At 44.0% G+C, this 16,194-nt stretch overlaps 1 protein-coding gene across 4 annotated transcripts in view; it reads right to left on the bottom strand.

Annotated features, from left to right (window-relative positions):
- CRYBG3 (crystallin beta-gamma domain containing 3) overlaps positions 1 to 13,033 on the bottom strand; it is a 98,848-nt gene extending 85,815 nt beyond the window's left edge. For 3 of the 4 annotated variants that reach the window (XM_068425003.1, XM_068425004.1, XM_068425006.1), the window contains exon 1: positions 12,846 to 13,033. In XM_068425003.1, coding sequence (XP_068281104.1) covers positions 12,846 to 12,970 — 125 coding nt within the window. In that variant the 5' untranslated portion in view covers positions 12,971 to 13,033. Of the gene's footprint in view, positions 1 to 10,437; positions 10,448 to 12,845 lie in introns of those variants that run through there. The other variant, XM_068425005.1, reaches the window with a different exon arrangement.
- Between the last annotated feature and the right edge of the window lie 3,161 nt (positions 13,034 to 16,194).

Here is a 16,194-nt window from a genome sequence, read left to right as displayed (position 1 = left end):
GACATTACACCATCCAATTCTTACACCTTTGCTAAGAACTGAAAACAACAGCTGGCCGTATACCCAGGCTCACCAGGAACTAGGGATCCTCCCTCCCCAGCCCCTGACATTTGGGCTACATCTGTATTATTAAAGTTTGGCTCCACAGAGTTTCATCCTTGCTTTAAGCTTTTCCAAAGTGGTGCATTTTTGGAGTGCTTTGCCATGGCAGGTACTGAGCACGGTATCTCCAGTTCAGCACATCTAAAGTTAGGCTTGGGCTTAACCACCCACATGGCTTTGCTAGATCAGCCAGCCAGGTCTCAGAGAGCATTTCAGCACTTGCTAAATCAGGAAGATGAATCTCATGAGTCTTCAACTCTATGCCTCACAAACTACTGTTGTTACATTATATACCCAGCAATACGGCTCTACTAACCCAAGTTTTGAATCTACTTTGTACTCGCTTTTAAGAAGTGAAAGAGCAAAGCATGATCCCAGGAATACGGTAAACACCTCCGCCTCGCCAACTTGCTTCCATGGACTTTTTAACTGTACAGGCAGTCATTTACAAATTGTCACAACCACTTGTTTACGTATTTAGGCAAACATTACTTTATTTTATAGATTTGGAAAAAAAAAAAAAAGAGGCATGGAAATATTAAATAATGCCCTGAGTAATAAAGACATTGTCAAAATTAAGACTAGAAACTAAGCTTCTCAACTACTTCTCAAATATGTAATCTACTGCCTTCCTGCTGCTATTTCTGCCAGGCATTCCTTTTTCTCTTACACATTAGTAAGTACATATTCAGTCTACAACTACCTGAAGGAAGGTTGTAGTGAAGTGGGAGTCGGCCTCTTCTCCCAGGCAACTAGCGATAGGACAAGAGGACACAGCCTCAAGCTTCGCCAGGGGAGGTTCAGGTTGGACATTAGGAAGAATTTCTTTTCAGAAAGGGTGATTAGACATTGGAAGGGGCTGCCCAGGGAGGTGGTGGAGTCACCATCTCTGGATGTGTTTAAGAAAACACTGGACATGACACTTAGTGCCATGGTCTAGTTGACAGGGTGATGTCAGGGCAACAGTTGGACTCAATGATCCCAGAGGTCTCTTCCAACCTGGCTGATTCTGTGATTCTGTGATTAGTGCATCCAATAGAGATGGGTTAATCTTCAGCGAAGGTAGAGGGATCTCTTCTCCTCGAGTGTCTTGCTGCTCTTCCCTACTGCCTTGCCAGCATGCCTAACCTGATTAGCATCACTCCTATTCTTTAAATAATGAAGATTAAACTCAAGTTACAAAAGATCCCTTTCTGTATCTTCTGCACAAACCTGTCTTTGTGTGATTTTCTAATGCTTTCTGTCCCTCTGCTGCTGAAAATCTGTTTTGACCTTTTTGTAATCTTGGACAGGTGGTGTCTGAATCAGAGGCAGATTTGTGGTCCATGTTTTTAATCATTACACTTACGCAGGAGAGGTTAGAGATTCTTATCGGGGAGACAAATGTTCACATTCTGCATTGTTGATCACACAAAAAGTAGACACACATAAGCAGAAGTACTCAAACTCACGTTAGTTAATATACAGCAGGGATTATAGTAAAGAAAAATCAATTTAGTGGAGCAAATTTAAGTACACTGTTTGCGAGATCTTTTCCAACTGCCTCTAAAAACAGCACAAGACAATTACAAACAATCCCATCTTCAAAAGGCCCTCACGGCATCTCCGTATGGTGCGAGAAGCCTGCTTCCTCCATCCTCATCCTTCATAACAATCCCTCGGAACTTGCAAATTAAAAGCCCGTCCCCTTCTTCCTTTATTAATCTACCCCACCCATGTTATGCATGCAGCAGATTGTGAATGTGTTGTGTCAGATAAAAAAAAACAAGCTACAGGCAGCGTGCAAGTGCAATAAAGCACAAACATGCAAGTTCTGATGAGACTGACCAGGCGCAGAGCTCACCAAACTGAAAGTAACTGCTGTGACATTTTAGGTTCCTTTTCCAAGGAGAAGGTACGGGCTGCTGATTGCTGTTTGGGAAGGGGGAAATTCATGGGCAGTCTCTTAAGGAAACAGGGACAACTGGCTAAAGCGCATCTCGGACCGCACTGTGACAGCACTTCTGGATGTTGACCCTCCCTCCTTCTCCACTGCTTAGAAGCAAACTCTCTTCCAATGTGGCAGCTCCATCATTTACTTCTCGTGCAGTCCAGATGTTGCCACGTTACCAGACAGGCGAGTGCTCTATCATTTTGCCATTTCTCTCTCTCTCTTCTGGGACAGACAACTCCCTGAATAGTCAAACCTTCTTTGCTACCACATTACGCTCGCATTGTTTGTTTTTAACTGATCTTCTGATTCTCTTCAGATTAACTCAGAAACCACTTAGCCATTTAACGTGATGACTTTTAATGGTAAGAGAATAAGCAATGCCTAACCTAGAAGATGCTCCAGGGTGCCAACAGCTTCTACATCTGACTTCAGTGACATAATGCTAATGAACTAAGCCTGACCTATACATACAACTATCTATCCAAGTTTCATGACATCACTTGTGACATCTCCTTCTCAATATTTTCTAAACAGTTTTCCTCAAGACTATGTGGTTTTGGGGATTGTTGATACAATTCACTCTCTGCTGGAGCCCTCACTTAGGCTAATGTCATTTTCAGGTTTCCTTTCTTGCTAGTTTCTTCATTTCAGCATTCTGGGGTGTAATGCCAGTCCATGATCCCTGCCTTTTATCTCTCTCTGAACAAAACTAACGCTCCTCTCTGGGAAGTAATACCTCATTTGGTTTTGATGTCATGACTTCTTTCCCATTTTACTTCATGCCAACACAATGACACAATCAGCAGTGACCTTCCAGAAGGATATTTCAACAGCGGAACAGCGAGATTGCTAACAAGGATCTCATCACTTAGTACTTTAAAATCCATCTGTGCGAGAGCCTCCCTGAAGAATGTGAATGAGCAGAAAACCACGAGTCTAATACTACTATCAAATAGAGATGTGCAAGACCAAAATCTCCGTGAAGCTTCAGCACAATACAGGGATTCTCCAATCACATCCACAGACCAGTAGCAGTTACGAAACTTTTATCATACATCTGCAAAGAGCCATAGGTTAGCTAGGATTGGTTTCTTCTCTGTTCCAGCTTCCAAGTGGTAATTGAAAAGACGACTGCTAAAAATTCAGACCTTTTGAGTTATATTTTTATATATACACCAGTTGCCCTACTTGCCATATAGACCCTTATGATTACAGAAGTTGGCCTCCTGCATAATCTAGACTACAAGATTTCACCTGTGTTAAGCCTTTAACACCTGACCAAAAGATATAAGTTTCGATTAAAAACCATCAAGCAATGGGAAAATCTACATTTGTAAATAAGACTTTTACATGTAAACTACTACTAAATTCACTACTATTAGGCTTAATAGTCTGATTTGTCAAGCCTCATCTCTCAGCTACGGGATCAACCTACATCTACGTAGGGCAGATCACAAAGGCCTTGGGTTCAAATATCCTCTTCAAGTCACAGGTCTTCTAAGACATGAAGTACTAAACTCTCATTTCTCTTGCAGTTATATACCTTGAGGCAGAGTCACTCCTAAAAGTGTAACCCCGTCACTTCAAAACCGTCTCTTAGATGAACTGAACACTATTGAGCCACTTAATTTTATCCTGTGAGGGAGGTTTTCCAGACATCAAATTGTTCTGGAGAGCCCTTTTTAGTTTGTCAGCATCTTTCTCATAATAAATTGTGGACACTGCAACTAGACTCAGCACTCTAGTAACCAAAGTTAATCCACAGAATACATGTACTTTGCTATTTATACATCTGAGAATCGAATTTTCTCTCCGAGCCACCACTTTGCTTTGGCAGCTCACGTTCAGCTGATTGTCAATCGTGGCAAGCTAATCTGCTTTTAGTGTTGTCAGGTTCCACATAAATATGAGGAAAAACTTCTTCACAGTGAGGGTGACCGAACACTGGCACAGGCTGCCCAGAGAGGTTGTGGAGTCTCCTTCTCTGGAGACATTCAAAACCCGCCTGGACGCGTTCCTGTGTGATATGGTCTAGGTGATCCTGCTCTGGCAGGGGGATTGGACTAGATGATCTTTCGAGGTCCCTTCCAATCCCTGACATTCTGTGATTCTGTGATTCTGTGATCTACGTGGCAATTCCCATACTTTTCGCTCTAGTCGTCTGCAAACTTCACATGCTACAGTTTTGTCCTCTTTCAAATTATTTGTGAAGATATTAAATAAATTGATTCAAAAATACGTCCTTTTAATTTTTCTTCAAATATAGAAACAGTAGAAAACTATTTTTCATATCTGGTCTTTTTATATCCCTCTGTATGTCGATTCTTAGCCCACTGCCATTACACTTGCAAATATTTTAATAGGAGCATCAGCACCAAGTCAGATGCCTTAGAGTCTATGGACACTACTTGAGCAGTTTGTCAACTGAAGCTGTAATCTCATAAACAAAACAAGAGTTTGACAACTCCCATCCTCTAGTGATGTTAGGATCAACATCATGTTTATTAACTTCTCAGGTCACCTGGAAGCCTTGGTAAATCAACTTTTCAATCCCCCCCCTTTAATCCAACCAAATACAATAGACTTAAAAGTGAAATACCAACACCTTACTCTAGACACTAAGGTCACACTTGTGAAGCCATCCATGTGCTGTGCAGCCAGAACTATCAGAACCTGATCTACGAAGAGAAGTCACGCAGTTTTTTAAGAGCCAAACTGTTGGCATGTATACTGAATGACACGAGCAAGGGTACACTAAACATTTGTTAAATGAATTGAAAGGAAAATGTTACTGTAAACCCCAGTGGCAGCAAGATGCGTCTTAAATTTGTGAGGAAATCAACGAAGATTCCTAAAAACTGCCTCCTGCATCAAATGACAGTTAAAACACATTAGTATTCTAACAGAAAATAAAGATGCTAGCATTTTAACAGAAAATAGCTCGTTCCTTTGTTCCTCTTCCCCTGAAAATAGAATATTGGCCTTTTTGAAAAGCTTCAAAATGAAAAATTTTATCCAACTTCTCAGCAAGATTCCTGAGGCTAACACTGTTCCTGGGAAACCAAATGGTAGTAGCAGTGACAAAGTCTTCTTCCAGTCTCTGGCAAGGCTGTTGGGGCTTGTCTTAAAGAGAGAGGGAGTGTTTGCACAGAAATTTGTAGGTGAAGTTTTTGGCCCATACTTCTGTGCTTAAGCTTAGGCCACACACATAGGGGAGGAGCAGTAAAGACATTAAGATAACTGGAAATTAGAAAAACAAGTTAGAGAGTTTGAAGTTAGAGGGTCAAAGGAAAGCAAAGCTGCTATTTCATTTAAAACAAATAAGAAGTGAAGTGGAAGAGAAGGCACAGAAAGCAGAGAAAGGTAAGGAAGAAGAAAATGGAGCCAAGAGCAAGAAGCAGCAGGAACTTAGGCCTAAGAGAGTGTTACAATCAGCTGATTAGGTGTTGGAATAGCACTTGGGCCAATTCAATTTTGTAACTGAATACAAAATATATTCAATTAAACTATCCCACTTCGAAACTGGCTTGATTACAGACAGCATTAAGCAATTCAGACTGTTTTAACTGAAACAATTTTTCCTCTCAGACCTGTTTATGCTGCTTATTTACATACTGTTCCTCGCTTGTGTAGCAAAGGTAGGTCAGCTTCGTGTTCTGCATTAGCAGCGCTGTGTCACATAGACTACGTAAGCTACACAGAGTGTGTTAGTATAAAACAAAGAGATTTTTTTAATCCTCTTTCAAAATGCAACTAAAAATATCATGGAAAATAAAGATGCTATAAAATCACAGACATGACACATTTTACAATGAAAATTTACAGGAAAAATGCAAAACCCAAACCATGTCTTTACACTGAACATGTACGTTTAAGTTTAAAGGCTAGAACTAAGTGAAATAAGGATGGCCCATGATCACCCTTGCTGAATAACTTAATCTGTTTTACATGTGAGGAAATTGAACAGCCGTACAAAGGCTAGAGAAAAGAAATATAAATGTTTCTCAGTAGAGCCTACTTCGACATTGGGCAGTAGGATTATACCAGATTACATCAAGGTTTTTCTTCTGGCATCTGTCAAGCACAGTAACCAACATTAATGTAGAATCTGCTCCACATTTACCAGCCTGATCAGTTAAAATTTGCAACATTCTTATAAAATAAATATGTTCCTGGCCGCTAGCACATAAACTTGGTATAATATCAGAAACAGATTTATAAACTATTTAAGTTTATTAAGGTTAAAATTATTGAATTAATAGAGAATATAATAGACAGTCCATTACACAACTGTTTCCAAATGGCACATTTGCAGGGTTGGGGATCAGCGATAGGACTTACACAGGGCATGAAAATAGGAGATATTAAAAAAATAATCCAGGAAAGCTTTAAAGCAGCAGCAACTGCTGTCCTCCTGATAAAGAGAGCATAAGAGAATTTTTAAAAGATGTCATTAAGAAAAAGCACCCAGAAAAAAACAAGCAAGAGAGACTGGTGTCACTAGTAAAATGCAGCGAGCTCTTCTAGTCAGGCTGGAGCAGAAAACTCTTGGCAGAGGCACACAAGGCTACACATTCAAGACAAGAAAATACTTCTCCAGTTGTCCCATTTTCTACTCACAAAATATATGTTGGGAAGTATCCTACAGATGCTTCCCAGTCGTTATCAAGTTTCCCTCTTTTGTGTTGAAAGCATGCATCTTCCAGTCAACAAAAATAAATTTGCTGGCTAAATTTGTAGCATTTAATTGATTATTAAACAAAGTCTGTTGTCACTGGAATTCCTTCTGCATTTGCTCTTCATGTGCTCACAAGAAATACTTCTTCCTACATTTTTCCCTACACAAAACTGTCCATATGTGAAGGGCAGATCCACACGGTGTTCACACAGTTAGGCCCCAAGACCTCCAAACTACTTAAGCAGATATACTGCCTTCAGTAAAATATTTTAGCAATTTAAGAAACACTGGAACATTCAGAAAACCAAGACTCCATTTCAAAATAAGGCAAGTCATGAAATCTCATTAACACAACACAATTAGAGACTACATTTCATGTCACAAAATTGACATGAGAAAGTGAAATTACTGAGGAAACCCACGTTTCTGATCTTAAAAGTCTTCAAAAGTGATACTGTAAAGTTGGTTAGAATCTATAAAAATTATTTTAGAAATTAAAATACCAGAAAAACAGATGTATTAATATGCCCTGAAAAGCCTAAGCAACACAGTGCTTTTTGGTATTTTGTTCTGAAACGTGGGTTTTCCACCGAGTCGAAGGAGGAGGAAAGAAACGTTGCCCCCAAAATAATAAAAAAATTTTAAACCCCAAGAATAATAATAATAAAAGTCCCCCTCAAGGTCACCGGCAACGGCAAAGTGCCCTCTGCGGGGTCACCCTCCACCGGTGCTGTGCAGTGCTGTGCTACTGCCTGGAAATATGATAGTATATACTAACTGAATTGTATGAAATCCAAAAACTGCTCAAAAATAAAAGCAGTAGTTGGGTTTCTGTCCTTTTAAGAAGTTTCAGTAATCAGAAATACAATCCCCACAGTAACATGTTTCTGAATTTTGTTTTTTTTTCCTCCACCTGTGAGCCTTTTGTTCACCAGAGGAGAAGACTGAGGAGCTTTCATTTTTGCAGAACTGTTCCTAAAAATGAGAGACTTGTAGTTGTTTTGGAAATATTTTTGTATGAACTCTTGCACTTGGGCCAATAAATGGAAAGGAGACAATGCTGTTAACACTTAAAATAGTGGAAAATAATGTTGCTTTGTTTCTTCCAAGGAGCACTACTATTATAATTAATACCCTAGTAACATTTCCTTTAGGAAATGTCTCGCACATACATGGCCAGCTGCTGGGCTTGCTCCTTCTGGTGTCAGCCCCATGAGACATTTAAGTATGCACCTAATTCTAATCAAACAAGTAGTCCCACTGTAGTGCAGAGAACTATTTACCTATTTAATTATAGGCAACCACTTTGGTACCCTGCTGAATCAGGGCCTTTGCAACTATTTTGAATTATCCTGCAATAAAAGTCATAATGGAATAATCTAGGAAGCAAAAAGAAACCAAAAAAACCCCAAATTAACAAGTGAACCTGAATTTTCATAATGCATCTTGCTTAAATAAGTCTAATTTGAATCCTTCTATATGGTTGGAATATTCCCCTTGCTGGTTCCACAAACCATCATCCCTGCTGTATGTTCACAAACGAGTTAAAATTTAACAACAAACAACAACAAAAATCCTGCTCTGCCTTTTGAAAGAAAAAGTTTCTTTATTAGAAAGCAGAGACTGATTTTTCTGGCAAACGATGGATTTTTTCAAAGATGCTAATGGTATCTGAATCAAAACCAGCCAGAAGGTAGTAACTCCAGAAGAAATAAGTTTGAAATGTATTGCTCCCCGTTCAATCAATTCCCAGCAGTCCCCAAACGCACAGTTTTTACAACTACAAAAATACATGTTCTTTGTAAACAGGAACAATGCCTGGCAGTCCCAGAGGAAGAAAGAGACTCTCTAATCTCTCCTCCGGCAGAATAAACAAAGTTCTTCCATCTCTGAAAGCTCTTAGTTAGAAACTAATGGATGAACGGAACAATAATCTCAGTCTGGAAAAAGAAAAAGCCCTCTAAAACCCAATAAAAGGTTGCTCTTCCCTGTTTGATTTCTCTGGTACACTTCAGTGACGCAGAAGAAATATGTGGACAAACCCAACAAAGGCCCACTTGCACTGGTACTTATTTGACCCACCAACCAACAGCCCTTGGAGGGAGAAAGATAAACCTGAAATGAACTTGCTAAACAATATACAGAACAACTAATAAAACACATCCATAGCTTAAAGGAGATTTTAGTAGTAGCTCTGGGTTAAAGTGATCAGTGAAAAGCGTCACACCTCCTTGGCAGCTTCTAACATGACCTGAAAGGTCACGTTTATTTGCAACACAACAATTGCTCAGCCACAGAAGCTACATATTTCTGAAAGAATCCACAGTGGATTGATTTACACTGCAAAAGCTGTATCTTCATCCAGAGGGACTAAAGAAACATGTATTTAAAAAAAAAAAAAAATCAGACTCCCATTAGAATAGTGAAAATTCAAGGGGATTTTTTTCACTCTGGGGATTTAGACTGCTCCAGAACTAACACTGTGGTAACAAATAATCAATTTTGTATTACAGAAAATAGCAAATAGCCGAGTAGAGCATAATGACTGCCTTTGATGGAATAATGATAAAGAACTGGGATGAAAAGCACCGAAGCCCTCTTGCAATGCAGCCCCAACTCTGAAGACACACTTATGCAGGCAAGCACTCGGTGGGAGATACCTCACGTTTGTCTGCATTTGATGTAAAAGCCAAGTAAGCCCTTAACGCATGTGCTGTGCTTTTTGTCGCCATGAAACTTGCAACTCATCTGCACGGGTTATTTTTCCGCAAGCAAGCACGTCCTCAGCAATTCTCATGTTCATTGGAGCTACAAATTGCTGTAAGGGCAAGTTATTAACATAAGCTTTTCGTCAAATGAGGTTCTCGGAAGAGTCTAAGACACTGATTAACAGTGTAATTCCCCCTTCCCTTCCTCCTGTTTTAAACCACAATAAGTTTGGGGTTTGGTTTGGTTTTTTTTTAAAGCAAAGGCTGAACACGGCGCCTGGAGTGAGAGCGGGTGAGAGCTCCACACCCTGCCGAGCTGAGGGGCAGCTGTGGGTTGGGGGAAGGAAACTTTCCCTAACTTGCAGGAGCAGATAATGACTTTTGGACATATGCAGGCTCATTTCTGCACGTTTTTAAAATTTAGGAAACCATCGTGTTCTGCACAGGCATTAAGCACGATGCGTGTCTCCAGAGGTGAAGACAGGTACATCGGGGGTTTATTTGGCCCTGTATAACACAGTGCTCCCTCTCCTGCTCCCTTGACTTTGGCGTTCTGCTTTTTTGAAACCCAACACTAGGTAAAATAGCTCCATACAAAAGTTTCTTTCTATATATTTCAAATTTGATCTGGTTCCAATATATACCATACCGATAACCTGAACGGGAAATGGACCATTCTGGTGTATGCATTTCTCATAACACTTCACAAAAGACGTATTCCCCAACTCGCCTCACACACTCCACACCTTAACAATAAACACACAAAGCAGCCTTGGTTCTCCCTCGCCACACACACGCTTTGTTCGGCGGATCCATTTTTCGACACGGCCAAGCTCACTAAATAAACATGACGAGCAAACCTGCGGCACTCATCCCAAGCCAGCGCTGTTTAATGTATGCAATTACGCTAATCTGTGGAGAAGGCTACCAGTGGAAACCAAATACGGGACCGTCAGCATTCCTGACTAACGCGCCACGCCGCAACCCAGCACAACAAAAAAAGCTCCTTGACATACCAAATTGGACTCCTCGGAGCGGGAGGGTTTGCGCTTGCTTCCACTCCAGAGAGGAATCACGGCTACCACGTTCCAGCTAACTGCACGAGGAGTTTAAGAACAAGGCCAAGAGGCCCGAGTCCTTTTCGTGGACTATCCCAGCTTCTTTCTAATAAAGGCAAGGCTCTTGGCTGCAGGAAATGAAACTGTGATTTAGATAAAGATAATAGACGCCAGCCCCAAGATAAGTGGAGCAGGTCTACCATGAGTGCTACCTCCAGATAGGCTATTTAGTGAGCAAACCACCGAACCACCATCACCCTCCTCCGAACCAAGGCGACCGCTATGCTTTTTTGTTTATTCCAAACCACAGCTGTAGGGAGCTGGTGAGGAGTCCGATGAAACCTCTCCTCTTGCCTCTTTAGGTCCTCAGCCAGATCCAAGTCTTTTCCTTCTCCCCTATATTAACCACCCCTGCCAGACATAATAGCCATGCTACTCCTGCAACTGTAAAGATGCCCTTGATTCGGCAGCCTTGCTCCTGATTATTTTTTTTTTTTTCCATGAAATAAAAAGCAAAGTTTCATGCTCTGAAAGACCAGTGCATCCTTGATGATGTACTGGTGCACCAAATGCTTACAGTAAAACAAAACCCCCAAAGTTAAAAAATCCTCATGGCACATTTATGAGACTGCTTAACATGGCCAGTATAAGCTAGCAATACACTCTGCTATTTTTCATGATTGCTGAGAATATGCAGAGCAAGACCCTAAAGTTTTTCACTGAAAAAATTACTGTGAGAGAAGGCTCCAGGGAGACCTTAGAGCAGCCTTCCAGTACCTGAAGGGGGCCTAAAGGAAAGTGGGAGAGGGGCTTTTTACAAGGGCATGTAGGGATAGCATGAGGGGAACGGTTTTAAACTGAAAGAGGGTAGATTTAGATTAGACATTAGGACAAAATTCTTTACTGTGAGGGTGGTGAGACACTGGAACAGGTTGCCCAGAGAAGCTGTGGCTGCCCCCTCCCTGGCAGTGTTTAAGGCCAGACTGGATGAGGCTTTGAGCAACCTGGTCTGGTGGAAGGTGTCCCTGCCTGTGGCAGGGGGGGTTGGAAGTAGATGATCTTTAAGGTCCCTTCCAACCCAAACCATTCTATGATTCTATACCCACTATCTATCTGATTAAACTGTACTTACTTGTCTGCCGGTTTAAGCACAAACCTGTGAAGTATCAAGAACGACTCAAAGATTGAAACCAACATGTTAAAAGCAAAAAATAAATACTACACCTGAGGAAATAAGGCCTAGTCAGCTGGCACCTTTTCACCACAAAAATATCCTAATTAACTAGGGCCAATAATAAGGCTGCATGAAAAACAGGGGGGAACTTGATCTGTGCTTCTTTCCTACGTACACATAGAAATCAGCCACCAGAAAAGAAAAAAGAAAAAAAGGAAGAGGAACAAATATACAAGAAGTTTCCGACCGTTTTCATCTTGTAAAGTCTCCCTGCAGTAAAAAGTAATTATTAATAACTAGGTTTCCATAAACCACAAATTTTGCGTTGAGACTTAAACACATCAGTAATATTTATGTTGCATTAACATCTGATTTACACCAGCCCAAAAGAAAACTCCAAGTGTGAAAACTGAGAAGAAAAAAGCCCCAAACGAGAAAACCCAAACCCCTCGCAGACCTCCGCGCTCTGCCCTGCTTTCAGTTTCCAAGGAAGGGGCTGCAGCCTGAGGAGCAAGCGGGTGCGACAGCCCCACCGCCCACACCCACACCCCCCCGACCGGGGCCCAGCAGCAGCCCCGGAGCCGGCTGGTGACAGCAAACGCCCGTTTCACGCAGGGCTCCGTCGTTTGACCGAGTTCGGCTGAACTCCGCCGGTGTGGGGAAAGCGGCTGGCGGGACGGCGGCGCCCACCCACGGGCCAGGCCAAGCCCCAGCCGAGCCCCCTCACGCCAGGCCCGCGGGGGACCGGCCTCGCACCCGCCGCAGTTACGTTAGATTAAAACCGCCACCACCAGCACCACGAGCCCAGCCGACGCCCGCAGCCAGGCTGACACCCCCTCGCACCCGCTCTCAAACTCCGTGTGACAAGCCCCCGCCCCGGCTGGGGCCGCCGCTCTCCCGCTCCTCACCGGAGCCGAACGCGGCCCCGCCAGGCCTCCGCCTGCCCCGTGACCCGCCCGGCAGCACCTCGCCACCGGGGCCGCAGCCCCGGGACGTCCGGGCAGGCCCCCCCCGCCGTGAACACACCCGCTTCTTCTCCCTCCCTCTCGCCCACTGGTGTCGCAACCTCTGCCGGGGCGGCCGGCACGGCCCTGCTCCCCCCGCCCCGGCAGCTCCCGCCGCTCCCCGGCCGAGAGCAGGTGGGACGGCGCCGAGCGCCCGGCCGCGCCGGTCCGGTCCCGTCCCCACGTACCTGTGCGCGCCCGCCGGCCGCCCCAGCACCGCCGTCCCCTCGCCGGGTGGGCTCCTGGCGAAGAAGCGGGAGAAGGGGCTGTGCCAGGAGGGGCCGGCCCGCCGCCGGCTGCCCCCGCCGGACATCGCCGCCGCCGGGACGGCACACTGACGGGACGGGAGGCGCCGCCAGCAGCCGCCCGGCACAGAGTCCCCTCGGCGGCGGGAGGCAGCAGCGGCAAACGCCTCCCTCCTCCCCGCGGCGGGGGCGGAGCCGCCGCTCGGCCTCCGCCCCTTCTCGCCGGCGGGGCGGCCGCGGCTCGGGCAGGGGGTGGCGGAGGGCGGGGAGGCGGGAGGCCGGCCCCGGCGCGGTGCGGGTGCCGGAGCGGTGGCACTGGGGCAGGAGAAGGTGTTTCGCCACCACCCGCGCCCCGGCAGCGCCCGTCCCCGCGGCAGGCGGACCGAGGAGCGGCTGCGCCGCCTGCACAGGCGCGGGGAGGGGGTTTGCGCCCTGCGGAGCGCGCAGGGAAGCGATGGCAGCGGAGGGGGAAGCACCGAGGAGGGGTGTTCGGTTGGTTTTTGTGTTGGTTTTTTTTTAAGTTAATGTGGCATAATTAGCGTGAACAAAGAGAAAAGATCAGAAGTGAAAATTAACTCTAAGAAAAAGGGCAGACAGCCTTGAGAATTTATACTTCTGGCTGACTGCAGACACCAACGCTAGCCTCCTGGTTTTAACTGGTGCCAACTTGAGATACTACGTGTGTTTGTCAAAGCTAAGTCAGTAACTGGCTTCACACTCTCCTGGGCTGGGCACCGTCCGGCTGCCACATAACATACGTGCCTGTTATGCCAGCACAGTAAAACATTTGCATCAAAATAAAGGTGACACAGCAGCAGCAGCGAGGCTGTGCCACCACTTACCTCCCTTTGCCACTTTGGGACAAGTTCAGGCCCTTCTTGCAGATGAAGTGACTTGGAGAAAGGGGGTTCTCCTGCCTTTTGAAAAGATTTCTTCCTAGAAAGGAGGTTTGATTGTTTTTTAAATACTGAAACCTTCATTTTTCTCCCTCTGAGGACTGTGGCCTCCCTTGAGTTAACATCAAACTACCCCTACCAACAGAGATGACTTTGCCATTGCAACAGCCTGGTGACAAATATCCTCATTTTATAAATAGAGGTGATGCACAAGACCTTATGAGTGTGAATTACTGGTAAAATAGACCAACCTTGATGCTAGGATTTTAAATTCAGAACTACACTTTCCACTTTCTCACCTTGATGAGCATCTCTGCTGTTCTTTGTTACTGCCTACACCTCACCTTTTTATCAGCTCCTTTTTGCATCATGCTATCTCACAGAATCATAGAGTGGCTGAGGTCGTAAGGGACCCTGGGGGTTCACCTGGTCCAAGCCCCCCGCTTGAGCAGGGCCACCTAGAGCAGGTTGCCCAGGACCATGTCCAGACGGCTTTTGAATATCTCCAAGGATGGAGACTCCACGGTCTCTCTGGGTAACCTGTGCCAGTGCTCACCTCTTTTCTGTAAGATTTTTTCCATTTGTTCACCTTGATCTAGCCCCTCTATATCCAAGGCCTCTTTGCCCGCATTCTTTACTGCTGTGCCATAGTATCAGTCTGATGTGGCTGCAACTTGGTATGCACATGAAGCTGGTACTCTAGGCCCATCTGCAGAGCAGCAGCAATAAAACAGCCTGGAAATAAACTATTGGACATGTACTTAAATCTTTACTGGTCAGTCTCAGTTGGGACTAGCTAGTTGTTTTACAGGTTACAAAATGTAGCATTCTCATGGTATAATTACCAGTCACAAACCTTATTTCCAGGACCAGCATTTACTACACAACAAGGTCGTGCCTAGTTTTCAGTGTCCAGACAAGGACCAGACAATTCTCCCAGTTATACAGATGCCCCAAGCCTAGAACAAAAATATGAAATGTTTCAGTTCCAGAACAGCAGAGAGAAAAAAGAAACCACATTTTGAGAGTAGCTACATAGTAGCTACATAGTTGCCCAATCTCAGGGAAACGGCAATCAGGGTTAAAACTACAAAATGTAACAGCAGCCCCCATGGAACATTATAGAGGAAACTCTCCCTCTGACATTCAAAATAAAAGTAATTAAGGTTCCAAAAGCAAATTAGAAGAGTGGCAATTTATTGGGACTACACAAACAGGCTGCAGGGAGGCTTAGGCTCTCAGTGACTGTTTATTATTTTTAATTCTTCTTTGCCATGTACATCTCACAGCTTCCCTACCTAATGCTTAAGTAAGGTCTAATCTCTAAGCTGTAGCAAACCTGAATATAATAATTAGCATTTACAAAGCATCTGGTATCTTCAAAGGATTTAAGTATTAATTAATCCTCATAACCACCTCAGGATGTAGTTAAGTATAATATGGTGAGTGGTTTGCACACAGAGACACAGGCAGTCAAAACACCTAGCTGCATCCAAAATCTGTCCACACTCTAGCAGCGAGGCTCCCGGAGGGGCACCATGGTGCAGCATCAAGCACTACCAGGGCTGTGCTCGTCCAAGAACAAAGAGCCAACCTAATCAGAAATGCTAATCCCAAACAGTAGCATTTTGTGCTCAAATCTGTTTCTCCTTTCTTCAATGCATCTAAAAGCAGAAAACACAGAAATGTACCACATGGCAGTTCTACCGGAGGCACACAAGTAAATTCTAATCAAAGTAGTAAAACTATATCAATATAAAAGATGAACATGGCCTAGGTTAGATAGTGCCTTTCTTTTCGCAGACCCTGGAGTAATTGAGTACCACATGACTTCAGAATAAATAATTTTGACACATTTAAAATAATCAAATGGGAACTGCCAGCAGAGTGGCCAACAGGAACCCAGTTTTAGCCATCTATACCTTCCACAAAGGGAGAAAAGTTAGGCTTTTACCCCAAGATGCAATATCTACCATGTGGCAGGTGGCGTCGCATATTAACACAGCTGTCAGCATGAACAGCAGCACCAACACATGCAAGCCAAAACAGATGGGGGAAACAGGTTCCTTTCTGCCTCAGATTAGAGTACTCGCATGTGGCCCACACGAGGTAATATTGCATTGCCCAAGGCAGTGAGAAACCATTAAAACACAGCTGCAGAGGGCAACAATGGCACAGAAGAGGAAAATGTCAAGCCAAGGCTTTCAATGTTTTTTTCATTGATCAATCCTGTCCAGAGTTCCACCTGAACCAGTATCTCAAATAAGAGAGGGGAGGGTGCTGTGCCCATTCCATATCCACTTATTTTCTACTGCAATTCAGATTGTAATGCTTGCATACAAGGGAAACCTCCCCCTTCTTCTTACTGCTTTAGAGTGAGCAGATGGTGAAATTTT

Source organism: Nyctibius grandis, chromosome 2 (genome assembly GCF_013368605.1).
Source record: "Nyctibius grandis isolate bNycGra1 chromosome 2, bNycGra1.pri, whole genome shotgun sequence".
NCBI lineage: Eukaryota > Metazoa > Chordata > Aves > Nyctibiiformes > Nyctibiidae > Nyctibius > Nyctibius grandis.
This window is presented reverse-complemented; position numbering and strand designations above follow the sequence as displayed.